The sequence below is a fragment of the Petromyzon marinus genome, chromosome 59 (assembly GCF_048934315.1).
Source record: "Petromyzon marinus isolate PM22_M1 ecotype Great Lakes invasive population chromosome 59, UKy_Petmar_22M1.pri1.0, whole genome shotgun sequence".
Lineage (NCBI taxonomy): Eukaryota > Metazoa > Chordata > Hyperoartia > Petromyzontiformes > Petromyzontidae > Petromyzon > Petromyzon marinus.
In genome coordinates this window covers 7,879,328-7,893,587 of record NC_133725.1, presented here as the reverse complement: position 1 = coordinate 7,893,587, position 14,260 = coordinate 7,879,328, and the positions used below count along the sequence as shown (strand labels likewise).

The 14,260-nt window shown below is 55.8% G+C and overlaps 1 protein-coding gene across 2 annotated transcripts in view; it reads left to right on the top strand.

Moving 5' to 3' along the window:
* RO60 (Ro60, Y RNA binding protein) overlaps window positions 1-14,260 on the top strand; it is a 46,536-nt gene that overhangs the window by 13,439 nt on the left and 18,837 nt on the right. For both annotated transcript variants that reach the window (XM_076053065.1, XM_032976341.2), the window contains exons 3-8: window positions 4,326-4,722; window positions 5,418-5,624; window positions 6,058-6,509; window positions 7,020-7,166; window positions 11,974-12,111; window positions 12,331-12,450. In XM_076053065.1, the coding sequence (XP_075909180.1) occupies window positions 4,326-4,722; window positions 5,418-5,624; window positions 6,058-6,509; window positions 7,020-7,166; window positions 11,974-12,111; window positions 12,331-12,450 (1,461 nt within the window). The remainder of the gene's footprint in view (window positions 1-4,325; window positions 4,723-5,417; window positions 5,625-6,057; window positions 6,510-7,019; window positions 7,167-11,973; window positions 12,112-12,330; window positions 12,451-14,260) is intronic.

Sequence of the window (14,260 nt, the reverse complement as noted above, 5' to 3'; positions counted from 1 at the left end):
GGGAGGGGTCTTTGACCTCCTTCCCTCCCTCCTTCCTTTTTTATTACGATCAGAAGAAGGGAAAAGTTGCTCGGTTGTTTCGGCAAAGTCACGTAGGTATAAAAATGAAATAAATTAAATCATGAATTGTGATTTATGTTATTTTTTATTGTTCTACCCACGTGACTTTACCGAAAGAACCAAAGAGTACGGATCCCTGCAGTCACGAAAACTTCAAATCTGGATTGGTTATTCGGCACTTCGCTTTGTTCATCATGTCGTTTTTGTGTACATTTTTTTTCGTCTTTTATGGGCCTTTTTTACACAAAAAATATAACATTTACACCTTTTCCAATGTAACATAAGTCCCATTGTGTGCTACTGTGTTCACAGACACAAACACAAAAAATCACCTTCAAAAACTCATTACGAGATTCCCTCCGTCAGTCACATTGCACAGAGCATCCTGTGGAGCCCAACGTGTCAAAAAGGATGCGACACCGCCTCATCAACTTCGCACACCGACGTCCCAGCCAAATTCTGGCAGAAACCAGGGCATTGGTTATGCGACAGTGGCTGCCCTATAGATCACCGATTTCGCATTGTTTGTGACGACGTTCACCAAGCCCTCTATACCTATGGTGTCTTTATTCCCCTTATGTCCGATAATAATAATCGTTAGGGCAGAACACATTCTCCTGCGGAGGGAGCTGGTAGGAACGTTGGGTTGCTCGGTCAATGGCCAGGGTCAACAGCGGCGGCACCACCACGTGGTGTATTCCGTAAGTATGCCCGACTGTGAGGACGGGCACAAGCCGGCGTGAGTAGGTTAAACGTTGAGTTTTATAAGGGCACCACGGGGTGACCAGCCCCTCCCCACCCAGCCCCACCCCTCCCACCCCCCACCCAGCCCCACCTTTGCCACCCAGCCCCTCCCCACCCTCCCCACCCAGCCCCTCCCCACCCTCCCCTCCCCACCCAGCCCCACCCTCCCTACCCAGCCCCTCCCCACCCTCCCCTCCCCACCCAGCCCCTCCCTTCCCACCCAGCCCCTCCCCACCCTCTCCTCTCCACCCAGCCCCACCCCTCCCATTTTTGGATGCATGACGGACGGACACATTAATCCCCTGTGGGCTGGTGTAACCAGATGTCCCTACCAGTAAAAGTTTACATTTCAGTAAGATATTGCGTAGGAGCTTAAAAAGCGAGCCTAGGCTTTTACAATGTACATGCTGATGGGCATCTGTTTCAATCATTATTGAATGCAGTCCCGTCATTGCAGCCATCTCAGTCGGGAGAAGCCACTGACCGTGCTTGCCTGGTTCCACCAGATCGCCTATCCTGGTGAGACGCGCATCGACCGTATCGCTTCTCTATAGCTAAGCCCACAAGGGAGGAAAGTCGCATATAAGGATTCCGCAACAGCGGTTCGAGAGCACGGTCCGATGCTGACTGGGGTTTATTCACCCGGGTAGTGACGAGGAAATCCCTGGTTTCTAGAAATGGGGAATCCACTTTAGCGAGCGGCACACCCGTAATGTTTCATATTGACGAGTTGTTTGCTGCACTGCAGCCCCCCCCCCGCCCCCAGATTACTTAGAAAAAGAGGTTCTGTGAAATACTACTTGGGTGGTGGGGCTGCGTACATAAACCATTGCACGGCTTGCAAGCAGAAGGTGGACAGTTGACTCCGTACGCACGTTAGACCTTGCCCGCCTCCCCGCAGTGGCAAAAGACATTCGCTGTCGTCCTCTGAAGCTTGGCGATCAAGTGAGCGGGCGGAGTGAGGGAACAAAAGCGGTGCCACAATGCGAACGCAAGCAAACTGGTTCACTGCCAGGGTTTTTTTGCCTCTGAATGTGAGGGTTTTACGTAGGCGCCCCCCCCCCCCCCCCAAGGTTCCAGTCGTTTCCACACCCTTCCAAAAGATCCCAGTTTCTCTCGAGTGGTCTCTCTCCAGGCCCCAGGAGCACGCCAAGATGTCGAAGGCATCCCTTGCTCCATTCGATGGCGTTGGCCAACTCGGGGGGAAAATGGGGCCTCGTCCCACTTCCCCACACGATTAGCCCGCTGCATTTCTCACAATTCATCCTGGAGGAGGTCGCAAGACAATATACCTCCATGGCAATCGCATAGCCGTTCAATATCGTCAAAGGCTTTGTAAGAAGAGGAGAAAGACGTCAGCATATTCTGCAAGAGTCACTTTCATTTTGGGCTCTTTAAGAGTTAAGCCGACGAGTCTTTATTGTAATAGATGGAGAGCTGCCCTGACGTAGGGCAGCCTTGTCAGATTCCTCTTCTGAAGTCTATTGGAGCGGTTCGTGCACCGTTAACTTTGACTAGACACTGGGCCATGTTATAAAGCAAGTGGATTAATTGCGTGACGTTTGCTCCAAATCCAAAAGCTTTTAGAGTGCCAAGCAAAGAACCGCGGTCAGACCCTGTCAAAAGCTTTCTCTAGATCAAGGGAGAGTAAAGCGAGCAGAGAGTCCAAATGTTCAGACAGTGATGAGTTCTCTGACTCAGACAATCCCATCGTGAATGGTCCTCCCTGGAACAGTGTAATAACCTGAGCCAACACCCTTTTAAGCCTCGCAGACACAGCCTTAGCTAGAATCTTATAATCTGTGCACAACACTGAGACCGGACGCCAGTTTTTCAGGTGTCTAAGGTCATCTTTTTTTGGAAGCAGTGTAAGCACGGCTCCCCTTCAAGACTGAGGCATCATGTAAGTCTCCGCTGCTTCATCTAGAACTGCTTTGTAGTCCTCCCGCAGGGAGTGCCAACAAAATACCGATAACATTCTCCCGTCATTCCATCAATCCTCCCGTCATTCCATCACTTCCTGTTGCCCTGCTCGGGGAATGTCCTGGTACATTAGGTGGGTACTTCCCCAGGCATACGACTAGCACAGTTTTTTTTTACGTGTATCTTCCCTATATTCCACCATTGGCCGAGGTTATTACAAATGTTTATTTTTCCTTGCCACTCCTCCCAGAATATCTCGAAGCGATTTGCCGAAGATGGCATCTTCCAAAAAGGGCGTTATTAAAATGCCAGTATGCTGATCTCCGTGGGACTCCTTGAATTGATGATCTCCCAGCGGTGCAGCCTGAATACTGGACGAAACTGCGCTATTTTCAAGGTTTTTTGAGATGCAAAAACGGTAAATCCTTGATTGCGACACTGTGCTGTCAGCTTGGACTCTCGTGAAGGTAAAGCCTTGCTGCCGAGGATGTTGTGTCCGCCACACACCGATCAGGGCATATTTGCGACGCAGATCTTGCAGGGCATTCAAGACGTCGCTTTTGCGTTGTTCAGTGCCAGTGCGGTCGAGGACATCCGGTGTGCAATTATAGTCGCCCCCTGAAATCACGCACACGTCATTTGGAATGTTCGCGAGGTGCCTCTGCGATGCGTAGAAAGAAAAAAAAAAGTGTTTCTGCATCATCGATTGGTGCATGGACGTTGATGAGGTGGACGGTAATGTCCTTTAGTTCGATTTTAACAATAAGGGGCCCTTCCGTCAACCACTTCAGTTTGGTCAACAATGGTGGGCGTGTAAACCCAGGTGCAATCAACGTTGCCACCCTAGAAGGAGTGTGCGAAAGGTGACTGAAAAAGACATCCCCTTGCCAGGCAGTTCCCCAAATCATCGTCTTCATTTGATGACAGGTGCGTCTCGTGCATGAAGAGCACCTAGGCCTAGTGCTCTCTTGCAAGGCACAACACAAACGAGTTAGGTTCCAGAGATCTGTTCGTAAGTCGATTTGTTAAGTCCAACTTCTGTCGATTCCAAACGTGTTGTACGGCATGTACACTAAACACGGGGAATGGCTTTAAAAGTTGTATAATCTCCTGTAGACGTAGATGCCACTGGTTCTTCACGTTCTGCAGATGTGGATGCCACTGGTTCTTCACGTTCTGTAGATGTAGATGCCAATGGTTCTTCACGTTCTACAGATGTGGATGCCACTGGTTCTTCACGTTCTGTAGATGTAGATGCCACTGGTTCTTCACGTTCTGTAGATGTAGATGCCACTGGTTCTTCACGTTCTGTAGATGTAGATGCCACTGGTTCTTCACGTTCTGTAGATGTAGATGCCACTGGTTCTTCACGTTCTACAGATGTAGATGCCAACACCATCTATTGTGCGGCGGCTGAACTTACGACTCTCGCTCCGAACAGGCAGCTGGACATACGGACCAGGTTTGTTCGTGTCTCTGAAAGTTCGTAAGTCGAATGTCCATAAGTAGAGGAGTCCCTGTATCACAATTACGAGCGAAACCCGTGGCCCGGGGATAACTTCCGCTGTCCCCATTTCTGCCGGCGGTCGCTGGCGCAGGCTCTGCTGTGGCACCTCATCGAGAGCGGGCAGGGCGAGGCGGCCGTCCGGGAGATCGTCTCGGCAACCGCCGCCGGGCCCCCGGTCAACGCCGATGCCGCCGCGCTCGCCCTCGCCGTCTGTTCCTCCTGCGCCGGCCGCGACAGCGCCGAAGAGACCGTCGCGGCAAATCCGGCGGACCTGCCGGCGCTGAACGCCGGCGCGGAGGAGGCAACCCCGGGGCCGGGAGACGGGGGAGCTGGCGCTGCCGGAGAGCGGACCCGGGAGGACCGGGAGGACCGGGAGCCGGGACCCGCGAAGAGGACCCGGCGGGCGGCGTTTGCGGCTTTGCCGGACGTGTGCCGCACCCCGGCACAGCTCTTCTTGTTCGTGAAGTGCCGCGACGAGATTGCCAAAGGTGGGGGGGCGGCGGCGGGGTGGGGGGGGGGCTCTTGTTGTTGTTGTTGTTGTTGAACGTTGACAAGGTGGCCAGAGTTGAGTGTTGAAGGAAGTTATGTAGTGTTCAGGGTGTCCGCAAGGGGGGCCCAGTGGGTAAAGGTACAGCCCTTGCCATTGGTCGCTCGTGCCTCTGCTGGTGGTGGAAGGTCCTCCCCTCGAGGAGGCTCTAGAGGTGCTCGGCCTACTCGTCGACTAGGGCGAGACGTCTCTCTGCTGCCTCGCCAACCAGTTGAAAGAATGTTGCAAGTTTCTTAAATCTTCGGCTCAGTCGGTGGGGTAAAGCATGTGGTGGTGGGGTAGAGATTGTGTAGTATCTTTTCCCAAGTCATGCAAATTGAAAACTGATTTCTTTTAAACTGTTGTCCTTCCCCCGCTCCTACGATTAGCGCGGTTGGCTACGTCCTACGTACGTACATCTGAGCAACGTGAAAAAGTCGGGCAAACACCTTCTATAAGGCTGTCCGGATCTCCATCCAATGGAGTCCCTGTCACCAGCAGTGGCGTGAGTGAGCGATTGCAGGGCTGAACCTTTACCTTCAAATAATGCTTTTTCAGGCCTTTGGCGATCCACTGCTGGATGAAGGCCGTGTGGGCCGGATAATATCTGCCGGGCCATAGGTTCCTCGGCGGTGACTCGGTGATTGCGTGGCTCAGGTCGGGCAGCCGGTGGAGGCGGCGGCGGCGGCGGAGGCGGTGGTGCCGCGGGCCGCTGGGGCCGCGCCCAGCGCCGCGCCGTGTCCCGCTGGTACCACGGCCAGACGGGCCGCTCGCTCGTCGGCGCCGTCACCGCGTGCCGGTCGCGCTGCGGCTACGCGCACCGTGACCTGCTGCGTCTGGCGCACATCAAGCCGTCCACGCCCGGTGAGGCTCCAGCTGCGGTCTGCCGTTCCGCCGCCACGGCCGTCGCCGCGAGGGCGGCGGCGGGGGCGGCGGCCCGGCGCGGGAACGATTTTTTTTCCCCCCCCGCGGTAAACAGCGCCTGGGTTCGATCCCCGACTCGGGCGCCTTCCTGGCGTGGAGTTCCGTGTGTTCTCTCCCGCCCTTTCTGCGTGGGCTTCCTCCGGGTCCTCCGGTTTCCTCCCGTAGCTGAGAAAACGCAATGCAAGGTAACGGGCACGATACTCGATTGGGATTTCGCGCAAGAGCAGCAGCAGCAACGTCACCACCCCCCCCCCTCCCCCCCTCCCCCTCGCCCCCCCCCACGACTGTCAAAACAATCGCGGCGCCGACGCCAAATGTGCCCCGGTCGTCCCCAACGTTTTGCACGCTCGCACCCTCCCTCCCACGCCCTTAGCCGTGCAGCTGGTGGCGAAGTACGTCACGCGCGGCTGGAAGGCGACCAGGGAGGCCTACGCGCACGTCGCCAGCGCGAACAGCGACCGTTCGCCCCCGGGGGTCGACGACGGCTGGGAGAAAGTCGCGGGCGGCGGCGGAGGCGGCGGAGGCGGCGGAGGCGGCGGAGGCGGAAGCGGCGCTCGCGCCCAGCGGCGGCAGCGGGAGGAGGAGGAGCAGGAGGAGGAGCGCGGCGAGGAGAGGCCGAGCGACAGCTTGGGCCCGACGGCGGTGGAAGGAGACGGAGCGCGGGCACCCGGCCACGGAGACGAGGAGCTGCGCGCGATGCTGCGCTACCTGAGGGCCGTGGAGCGCGTGCGCAGGGCCAGCGACTGCGGGGAGGTGGAGGCGCTGGTGGCCGAGCACGGCCTGGTGTGGCAGCATCTGCTTACCCAGCATCTCAAGTCGCCGCAGGTGGGCGGTGCGGGCGCGCTGTGTTGGGTGGGCGAAGCGAGCGAGGCACGCGCCCGGGCGGGGCGGTTCGGCGGGCTGGTTGTTGGGTTGGTGGGTGTGTGTGTGTGTGTGTGCGTGTGTGCGTGTGTGCGTGGGTGGGCAGGTGGACCGGTGGTTGGGTGGGTGTGTGGGCGGGCGGGCCGGGCGGATGGTTGGGTGGGCGGCGGGGTGAGTTGGGTCGGCTTTGGGTTGGTCGGTGGCTGGATGAGTGGGTGGGCGGTCAAGTGGGCGGACATGAGGGTGTTGCGGGTGGGTGGGCTGTTGATTAGGTGTGTGTGTGTGTGGGTGGGCAGGTGATTGGGCGCCCCGTGTTTCAGATGCGTTGAGGCGCCTATTGCGTTGTGAAGTGCTCCGAGACGCCCCGGCGTATCGGGCGGTGGTTATCTTCACGTGTTGAACGTACGCACACGGGGCCAGATTCGTGTGTTGGGTTCTGTTCACGGTGCTGGGGTGGTGGGGGGTCCATGCCAGGTGTGGATGGTGCTGCTGAAGGAGATGCCGGTGTCGGCCATGCTGAGGAGCCTGGGCAAGATGGCCGCGCTGGACCTGCTTGCTCCCGAGAGCGCCGGCACGGCGCTCGTGTGCCAGAGGCTCTCGGAGACCGACGCGCTGCGCGAGGTACCGTGCCACGCTGGGTGGGGAGCCTCGTTGGGTGGGGAGCCACGCTGGGTGGGGGGCCACGCTGGGTGGGGAGCCACTCTGGGTGGGGAGCCACTCTGGGTGGGGAGCCACGCTGGGTGGGGAGCCACTCTGGGTGGGGAGCCACGCTGGGTGGGGAGCCATGCTGGGTGGGGAGCCTCGCTGGGTGGGGAGCCGCGCTGGGTGGGGAGCCATGCTGGGTGGGGAGCCATGCTGGGTGGGGAGCCATGCTGGGTGGGGAGCCTCGCTGGGTGGGGAGCCACGCTGGGTGGGGAGCCACGCTGGGTGGGGATCCACGCTGGGTGGGGGGCCACGCTGGGTGGGGAGCCACTCTGGGTGGGGAGCCACTCTGGGTGGGGAGCCACGCTGGGTGGGGAGCCACTCTGGGTGGGGAGCCACGCTGGGTGGGGAGCCATGCTGGGTGGGGAGCCTCGCTGGGTGGGGAGCCACGCTGGGTGGGGAGCCACGCTGGGTGGGGAGCCACGTTGGGTGGGGAGCCACTCTGGGTGGGGAGCCACGCTGGGTGGGGAGCCATGCTGGGTGGGGAGCCTCGCTGGGTGGGGAGCCACGCTGGGTGGGGAGCCACGTTGGGTGGGGAGCCTCGCTGGGTGGGGAGCCACGCTGGGTGGGGAGCCACGCTGGGTGGGGAGCCATGCTGGGTGGGGAGCCTCGCTGGGTGGGGAGCCACTCTGGGTGGGGAGCCTCGCTGGGTGGGGAGCCACTCTGGGTGGGGAGCCACGTTGGGTGGGGAGCCTCGCTGGGTGGGGAGCCACGCTGGGTGGGGAGCCACGTTGGGTGGGGAGCCACTCTGGGTGGGGAGCCACGCTGGGTGGGGAGCCACGTTGGGTGGGGAGCCACTCTGGGTGGGGAGCCACTCTGGGTGGGGAGCCACTCTGGGTGGGGAGCCACGTTGGGTGGGGACCCGCTCTGGGTGGGGAGCCACGCTGGGTGGGGAGCCACGCTGGGTGTGACGCTGCGCTGGGTGTGACGCTGCGCTCCCCCCCAGGAACCGTTCAGGCGGGGGCAAGGGAGGGGAGCGGGAAACCTTTTCTTGCCGATGGCCGGAGAGAACTTTTTAGCATAGCTTCGACGGACGACATTAACACGCGTCCAGATCAGTATCAGAGTTCAGGGACTCCTTTACTTACGGACATTCGACTTAGGAACATTCAGAAACACGAACAAACCTGGTCCGTATGTCTAGTTGCCTGTTCGGACCGAGAGTCGTAAGTTCAACTGCCGTGCAATAGATGGCGGTGGTGGCATCTACATCTACAGAACGTGTAGAACCAGTGGCATCTAGATCTCCAGAACATGAAGAACCAGTGGCATCTACATCTGTGGAACGTGCAGAACCAGTGGCATCTACATCTGCAGAACTGAAGAACCAGTGGCATCTACATCTACAGAACGTGAAGAACCAGTGGCATCTACATCTACAGAACGTGAAGAACCAGTGGCATCTACATCTGCAGAACGTGAAGAACCAGTGGCATCTACATCTACAGAACGTGAAGAACCAGTGGCATCTACATCTACAGACCGTGAAAAACCAGTGGCATCTACATCTGTAGAACGTGTAGAACTAGTGGCATCTACATCTACAGAACGTGAAGAACCAGTGACATCTACATCTACATAACGTGAAGAACTAGTGGCATCTACATCTGCAGAAGGTGAAGAACCAGTGGCATCTACATCTACATAACGTGAAGAACCAGTGGCATCTACATCTACAGAACGTGAAGAACCAGTGGCATCTACATCTGCAGAACGTGAAGAACGAGTGGAATCTACATTTATAGAACATGAAGAACCAGTGGCATCTACATCTGCAGAACATTAAGAATCAGTGGCGTCTACATCTGCAGAACGTGAATAACCAGTGGCATCTACATCTGCAGAACGTGAAGAACCAGTGCATCTACATCTGCAGAACGTGAATAACCAGTGGCATCTACATCTGCAGAACGTGAATAACCAGTGGCATCTACATCTGCAGAAGGTGAAGAACCAGTGGCATCTACATCTGCAGAACGTGAATAACCAGTGGCATCTATATCTGCAGAACATGAAGAACCAGTGGCATCTACATCTGCAGAACGTGAATAACCAGTGGCATCTACATCTGCAGAAGGTGAAGAACCAGTGGCATCTACATCTGCAGAACGTGAATAACCAGTGGCATCTATATCTGCAGAACATGAAGAACCAGTGGCATCTACATCTGCAGAACCTGAAGAACCAGTGGCATCTACATCTACAGAACGTGAAGGACCAGTGGGATCTACATCTGCAGAACGTGAAGAATCTGTGGCATCTACATCTGCAGAACGTGAAGAACCAGTGGCATTTATATCTGCAGAACATGAGGAACCAGTGGCATCTACATCTGCAGAACACGAAGAACCAGTGGCATCTACATCTGCAGAACATGAAGAACCAGTGGCATCTACATCTACAGAACGTGAAGAACCATTGGCATCTACATCTGTAGAACGTGAAGAGCCAGTGGTGTCTACATCTGCAGAACATGAAGAACCAGTGGCATCTACATCTACAGAACGTGAAGAACCAGTGGCATCTACATCTACAGACCGTGAAGAACCAGTGGCATCTACATCTGTAGAACGTGTAGAACCAGTGGCATCTACATCTACAGAACGTGAAGAACCTGTGGCATCTACATCTACATAACGTGAAGAACTAGTGGCATCTACATCTGCAGAAGGTGAAGAACCAGTGGGATCTACATCTGCAGAACATTAAGAATCAGTGGCATCTACATCTGCAGAACGTGAATAACCAGTGGCATCTACATCTGCAGAACGTGAATAACCAGTGGCATCTACATCTGCAGAAGGTGAAGAACCAGTGGCATCTACATTTGCAGAACATTAAGAATCAGTGGCATCTACATCTGCAGAACGTGAATAACCAGTGGCATCTACATCGGCAGAACCTGAATAACCAGTGGCATCTACATCTGCAGAAGGTGAAGAACCAGTGGCATCTACATTTGCAGAACGTGTAGAACCAGTGGCATCTATATTTGCAGAACATGAAGAACCAGTGGCATCTACATCTGCAGAACCTGAAGAACCAGTGGCATCTACATCTACAGAACGTGAAGGACCAGTGGGATCTACATCTGCAGAACGTGAAGAATCTGTGGCATCTACATCTGCAGAACGTGAAGAACCAGTGGCATTTATATCTGCAGAACATGAGGAACCAGTGGCATCTACATCTGCAGAACACGAAGAACCAGTGGCATCTACATCTGCAGAACATGAAGAACCAGTGGCATCTACATCTACAGAACGTGAAGAACCATTGGCATCTACATCTGCAGAACGTGAAGAGCCAGTGGTGTCTACATCTGCAGAACATGAAGAACCAGTGGCATCTACATCTGTAGAACGTGAAGAACCAGTGGCATCTACATCTACAGAACATGAAGAACCAGTGGCATCTACATCTGCAGAACGTGAAGAACCAGTGGCATCTACGTCTACAGGAGATTATACAAACTCTTTGGGTTTTTCGGTAAAGTCACGTAGATAGAAAAATAATATTAAAATATTCTACGTGACTTTACCGAAAGACCCAAAGAGTATGAATTACTGCAGTCACGAAAGCTTTAAGTCGAGATTATACAACTTATTAAGCCATTCCTTGTGTTTCGTGTACACGCCGTACAACACATTTGGAATCGACAGGAGTAAAGTTGGTCTGACGAACAGACTTCTGTAACCTAACTCGTTCGTAAGCAGAGGAGTCCCTCTATTGTATTTATCCTCGGAGGAAGAATATGATGAGAGCTATTTTTCACAGATGTCCAGTAGGTGGCACGGGGTCAGAACGTTACAGCAACAAATGACACGAAAAGCACGATAGCAGTGCAAAGTTTAGGAAAGTTAGACAAATCACTGTGAATACAACTAAGTTATTTTGCATCTTACCAGGTAAAGCTCGCTGAGATGTAAACTTATTTTTCAGAAGCGACCTGGCCACAAATGATAGCTCAACGAAGCGGCTTTTCATCACGTGGACATTTAAAGCAGCAAAATCAAACCGCGCCTTAACGATAGGAGCAGAGCGATGAAGCACGGATAGATGGGGTTCGAGGAGGCGTAGTAGGGAGGAAGAGTGATGGGGGCTAGTGCGGCGGTGGGAGACGGTGCTTGGATGAACGACTCTCGTGTATGCCAGGACGTCGTAGGCAGTTGCGGGGCTGCGCTACGCGGTGGGCGAGGACAATGCAGGAAAATCCACTGCCGGACGTTACGGGACAGACCCAGCAGGGGCCATGGGTTCACTGACTGAGATGACCGGCAGATGCATCGACTGTACTCCCCTCCAAATGCAGAGATCCCCCGTGTAGCCTGTAAGAGACCGTTGGGGCAAGTGCTGTTAGCGAGCACCTATGAAGGCCGGCACGGCGCACGAAGTGGGTGGGTGGCCAGCACCACGCCCGGCCGCCTTTGTCTCCCGAGTGCCGATGTTTACACACCGCACCGGTTACTCATTTGAGGCTGAGTCGACCTAGAGGAGGCCTAGGACCGATTCAGATGATCGTCACCGGTGTTGGCCGTGGGCGGGAATCGAACTCGGGCCATAGCCGGGTTCGTGGGGCAGTGCGCTAGCCACTACACTACCGCTCCCCAACCACACGCGCACAAATACACCAGACCACCAGTCATTGACAGTGAAGTGAGGGAACGCTACCCGTCTCCAATTGCCCGTGACCGCTACCACCCGCCCGCCCGCCCCCCACCACAAGGCCCGCGTGCACCCATTCCACGTGCTGGTGGCGTTGAGGACCTACGAGCGTGGCCAAGCTGGCAAGGGGCGGCTCAAGTGGAGGCCCAACCCGGCGGTGCTGCAGGCCCTGGACGCCACCTTCTACTCCTCCATGCAGGTCGGGGAGGGGGAGGGGGATGTGGGGTGGGGGCGGGGGTGGGTGCATGTCATCCACAATGACATCCGCGCAATGATATCGCGGATGTCATTGTGTATGTCATCAACAATGACATCCACAATGACATCCGCAATGACATCTTGGATGTCATCGCGGATCTCATCGTGGATGTCATCGTTGATGTCATCGTCGATGTCGTCCTGAACCTTTGCGGTCCAGGTTGTGCAGCCGACGGGCAGGCGCTTCCTGCTGGCGGTGGACGTGAGCATCTCGATGTGCGGCGGCGTGCTGGGCACCCCGGTGCTCATGGCCAAGACCCTGGCGGCCGCTCTCAGCCTGGTGAGACGGAGCCAACGAAACGCGGCGGGGGCGCGCGTGCGGCGTGCAGCGTCGCGTCCGCGATAGCTCTCGGCCTTCGCCCAGAGCCACCGGTTCAAAAAAGAACTGGGCACACGCGCGGTTAAAAAAAAAAAAAAAAATTTGCGTTTTCTTTTTCAAGACCCGGCCGTCCGCACAGGCAGCGAGCGACGCACGCACAAAGCCACGAGTGCACACCGACCTGGTTCATCATTTAGCCTGGTGTGAGAGACGCAGCAGGGGCCGCGTGGACGAGACGAGAGGGGCCTGTGCACGGCAGAGTGTGCGACGAGCTGAAGCGCCGGCGTGCCCTCAAAAGTGACGTGGGCGGATTTTTGACCGCGGATTTTTGACCGTGGATTTTTTTCCGTAGGGATTTTTCACCACGTGCCACACGCGGTGTGGGGTTCTTTTGTTGAGCGCATGTTGGGGAAGGGGTCGGGGGGGGGGTGGGGATGGGTACCACCATCACTCGCCACTGACGTTAGCCTCGGTTGGGTTTAAAATCCCAGGCCACCGGGTTCGTAGCGCACTTCGCTTAAGCGTATTGACCCATTGCGCCACTTTTTTGCTGCCAAAAAAACAAATCTTTGCCGATATAATTTTCATATTTTAAACCCCTGCCGTTTAATGCTTTACAATCATGGCAACTACGGCAGCGCTCGTAAAAAAACGATTCGATCCGAGCGAAACTTCAGCGTGAAGTTACGTGCACCCCTGTTGAGAACTCGCGCCGGAGTAATAACCGGACGCATTCCCGCCCCCAGCCCCCCCTCCCGGCAGAGCCGCTATCCGAACCCCGCGGTGTTGTCACGGTCTACGGAGCGCGCCGCTTCCGGCGTGCGCCTGCCTCGAACGCTACAAATTAATTAAATACTTCACGAGGACAAATGCGCCATGGATAGCGTTTCAGAATCCACGTGTGTGTGTGTGTATGTGGCGGGGGGGGGGGGGAGCGGTAGTGTAGCGGTTAGCGCGCTGCGCTGCGAACCCGGCGACCCGAGTTCGATTCCCGCTCACGGCCACCACCACCGGTGACGATTGTCTCAACCGCTCCTGGGCCTTCTCTAGATCGACTCAGCCTCAAATGAGTACCTGGTGAGATGCGTGAACATCGCCACTGGGGAGACAAAGGCGGCCGGGCGCGGTGCTGACCATCCACCCCCCAGTGTGCCGTGCCGGCCTTCATAGGTGCTGCTCGCTAACAGCACTCGCCCCAACGGTCTGTTACGGACTATACGGCAGGTCATTGTGCGCGCGTGAGTTTTCATCGTTTAGCACAGACGTGGGCAAAGTACGGCCCGTTGGGCTTTTTAATCCGGTCCGCCGAACTTGTCCAAATATTATTATTATTAAATTAAATTTTACCTTTCTCCTGTAATGCCCCCATTTCCCCCATTAGATGGCGCACTTTGACCGGGAGTCACGACACGTTTTTTGTATTGTTCACGTTCGTGCAATTTGTTCAATTGCCTTGCAACTAAATGCTTTGCTACCTGTTAGAGGCCAAATCCTTTCACGCAATGATTTTTTAACACGTCATTTATATATAAGTTCACACAAACACTCCATCCATCTGTTTCCTGGCCCGGCCCCTCTGTCAAATTTTAGAACCCATCGTGGCCCGCGAGTCCCAAAAAAAATCTGCCCACCCCTGGTTCAGCATGTACTTTTGTCGTCCGGTTGTGTCGTCTTCAGTTTGTTGCGCTTCCCCCCGCACCTCCGATTAGCACGGCTGCCCATGTACGGCGGGGCACTACGTCGCTTCAGCTTGCGTCCGCGCGCATGCGGG